Raw genomic sequence first — 2,500 nt, 5'->3', positions numbered from 1 at the left:
TATGTGTGTGTATGTGGAATTAAAGAAATATAAAATAAACGCACACCATTCATCCTCGATTCACCCTGACCTGTGTATCTCAACAAAAGGAAAGATGCTTCAGCCCAATGATTACGTGGTCTGCGTGTGTCAGACGAGTGATGATGCTAGCGTGACGTCATCTCATCTCACAGACGGATTGTTTCCATGGAAACCTTTATCAACTGTTCGATTACACACAGTCTAATTTTCCTATGTATTAAGGACCAATATCAAAAGCACTTATCACACCTCATTAGAACACCATCAATAAGTATCGCTGAAGAACATATCCGAAAGAATTATTAATGAAAATGAAGAGTAATTTCCTCAAGCCCGAAACAAGACAAGAGTTTGAGACGCAGCGGCACAGATGGAGTTTCATCCACAGAGAGACGGAGTTTAAGCGATCATCTCTCCTTTTTGTTTACCCTTTCTCGTTTCCTGTTGACCTCCCATGTTTTTCTTCCATTATCAACTTGGGTGCGGAGGCGCATTAAAAAAATGGTCATTAATTCTTAATCTTAATTAATTTTGTCATTATACAGGTCTTCTCGTGATGCTGATAAAAAGGTTCTTTATTTTCCCTATGGGGAAATGATAACCTTAATCTAAAATGCAGTTGATGTATTTTTGTTTCTATTAGTATCTTTTATATAATTGTAGCATTGCTATTCGGAGTAATTGTATCATATATGGTGTATTTTCGCACCAAACCCTCAAACTTTTCCATATTCTGATTGGAATTCTATCTTCATTAAAGAATTTTGCAGCCGATCTAGGAGATGCAATGCCTTGAAGGGAGAGATTTAGGAGCCTCAGCAGTAAGACAAGAGGCACAAGTGGTCGGGCAGGATGGTGACTTTTTTTAAACACGGGGGCGGAAGCAATTATACAAAGAGGGAGGGGGGGGGGCTGTTAGACAGGGGCTCAAGTGCTTAGACAAGAGGAAGCAAACAATTAGACACGGGGTGCAGGTAGTAAAACAACGACGAACAAGCAGGTGGTCAGCACAAGTAGTTAGAGCAGCATATAATAATCAGCACAAGTCATTAGACAAGCAGATAATCAGTACAAGTAGTCAAATAACGGGTAGCAAGCAACTAGGCAAAGGGCGCAAACAGTAAAACGAAGGGATAAAGCAGTGAACAGGGGAGAACAAGCAGTCAGATAAGAAGGTCCAAGTTGTAAACAAAGGGACAAGTGCATGTAGACAAGGTGCACTAGCGGTTAGACGAGGGAGTACAAGCAGTGAGATAAGAATGCAAAGCATTGTAATAAGACGACGCAAGCAGTGTAACAAGAAGGCTCAACCAGTTCGACAATGAGGTGCCAATCCTTTGCTTGGGAAACGAAGGAAATCCCACTTGCCTCCCCCCCCCAACCCCTCCCCTCCCCTCTCTCCTTGATCCACCACTGCATCAGATTACTTAACGACTACAGTTTCAGCTAACCTCATATTGAGAAGCTCTGGCAATAACATCGTCAAAAACAAGAAGGCAGAGCCTAAAAAGGCTTATCTACCTTATACTAAATCATAAACTAAGTTATATTTTAACTCTCTCGCTCAGTCTCTTTCTCTCTCTTTCTCCGTCTGTCTGTCTGTCTGTCTGTCGATCTCGTTCTCTCTCTCTCTCTCTCTCTCTCTCTCTCTCTCTCTCTCTCTCTCTCTCTCTCTCTCTCTCTCTCTCTCTCTCCCTCTCCCTCTCCCTCTCCCTCTCCCTCTCCCTCTCCCTCTCCCTCTCCCTCTCCCCATCTCTCTCTCTCTATCGTTTACTACGACAAACGAAGATCACATGATGTCCTTTATCCTCTTAGATTACAAAAATATAAATACCATTTCATCTGAAGTCTGAGAAGTCCAACTTACCTCCTTGAGGAAAGAACTGCGAGTAAATGCCCTTGAAAGTTTCTTCACTGACGAAGCCATTCGGACACTCCTGCTGGGAAGAAGGCACTTGCTCAGTGGAATATTCCAGAGAAGACATAAGAGAGATCACTGGCGTTTACGATAACCGGAAACGGCAGTCTTTACTTCTGTTGTTCGTCCATTGGATACAAGACTAACTACCCAACCAAACTGTGTGCAAGTGAGTACATAGAAGTATACCTTTACGTCAAGGGAGAGACTGTCCTAGTCTGGAATTGTTGCGATAGTTCTCTCTTGTTCAGTGGGAATGCTAGATACTATTGATTATGAAGGAGTAGATGAAGAAAATAAATGTGTAAATATTATTACAAACAAGATGAATGAAAATCTAATAAATGAAGTAATACGATAAAATGGTCATAATCATATTGATATTGGGATACAAACAACAGTGCTAATATTTCAGTAATACTATTACTGCTACTAATACTTTCACGTAAATACTATTTCAAGTAATGGAAATGATAATGAAAATTCTTTATCAACAGCAGCCGAAGTGATAATCACAGTGCTAATATTATACTATGGTAATAATAATCATATGGATAATAA

The 2,500-nt window shown here is 40.6% G+C and overlaps 1 protein-coding gene across 1 annotated transcript in view; it reads right to left on the bottom strand.

Annotated features, from left to right (window-relative positions):
* LOC122257782 (calsenilin) overlaps positions 1–2,500 on the bottom strand; it is a 22,508-nt gene that overhangs the window by 10,885 nt on the left and 9,123 nt on the right. The window contains exon 2 of the mRNA XM_086551802.1: positions 1,889–1,958. Coding sequence (XP_086407928.1) covers positions 1,889–1,958 — 70 coding nt within the window. The remainder of the gene's footprint in view (positions 1–1,888; positions 1,959–2,500) is intronic.

The sequence above is a fragment of the Penaeus japonicus genome, unplaced genomic scaffold, assembly GCF_977035675.1.
Source record: "Penaeus japonicus unplaced genomic scaffold, GWHDUDI00000001_assembly GWHDUDI00000025, whole genome shotgun sequence".
In the NCBI taxonomy this organism is placed as follows: domain Eukaryota; kingdom Metazoa; phylum Arthropoda; class Malacostraca; order Decapoda; family Penaeidae; genus Penaeus; species Penaeus japonicus.
The sequence above is the reverse complement of the archived record's forward strand: the minus strand, read 5'-3'. Positions and strand labels throughout refer to the sequence as shown.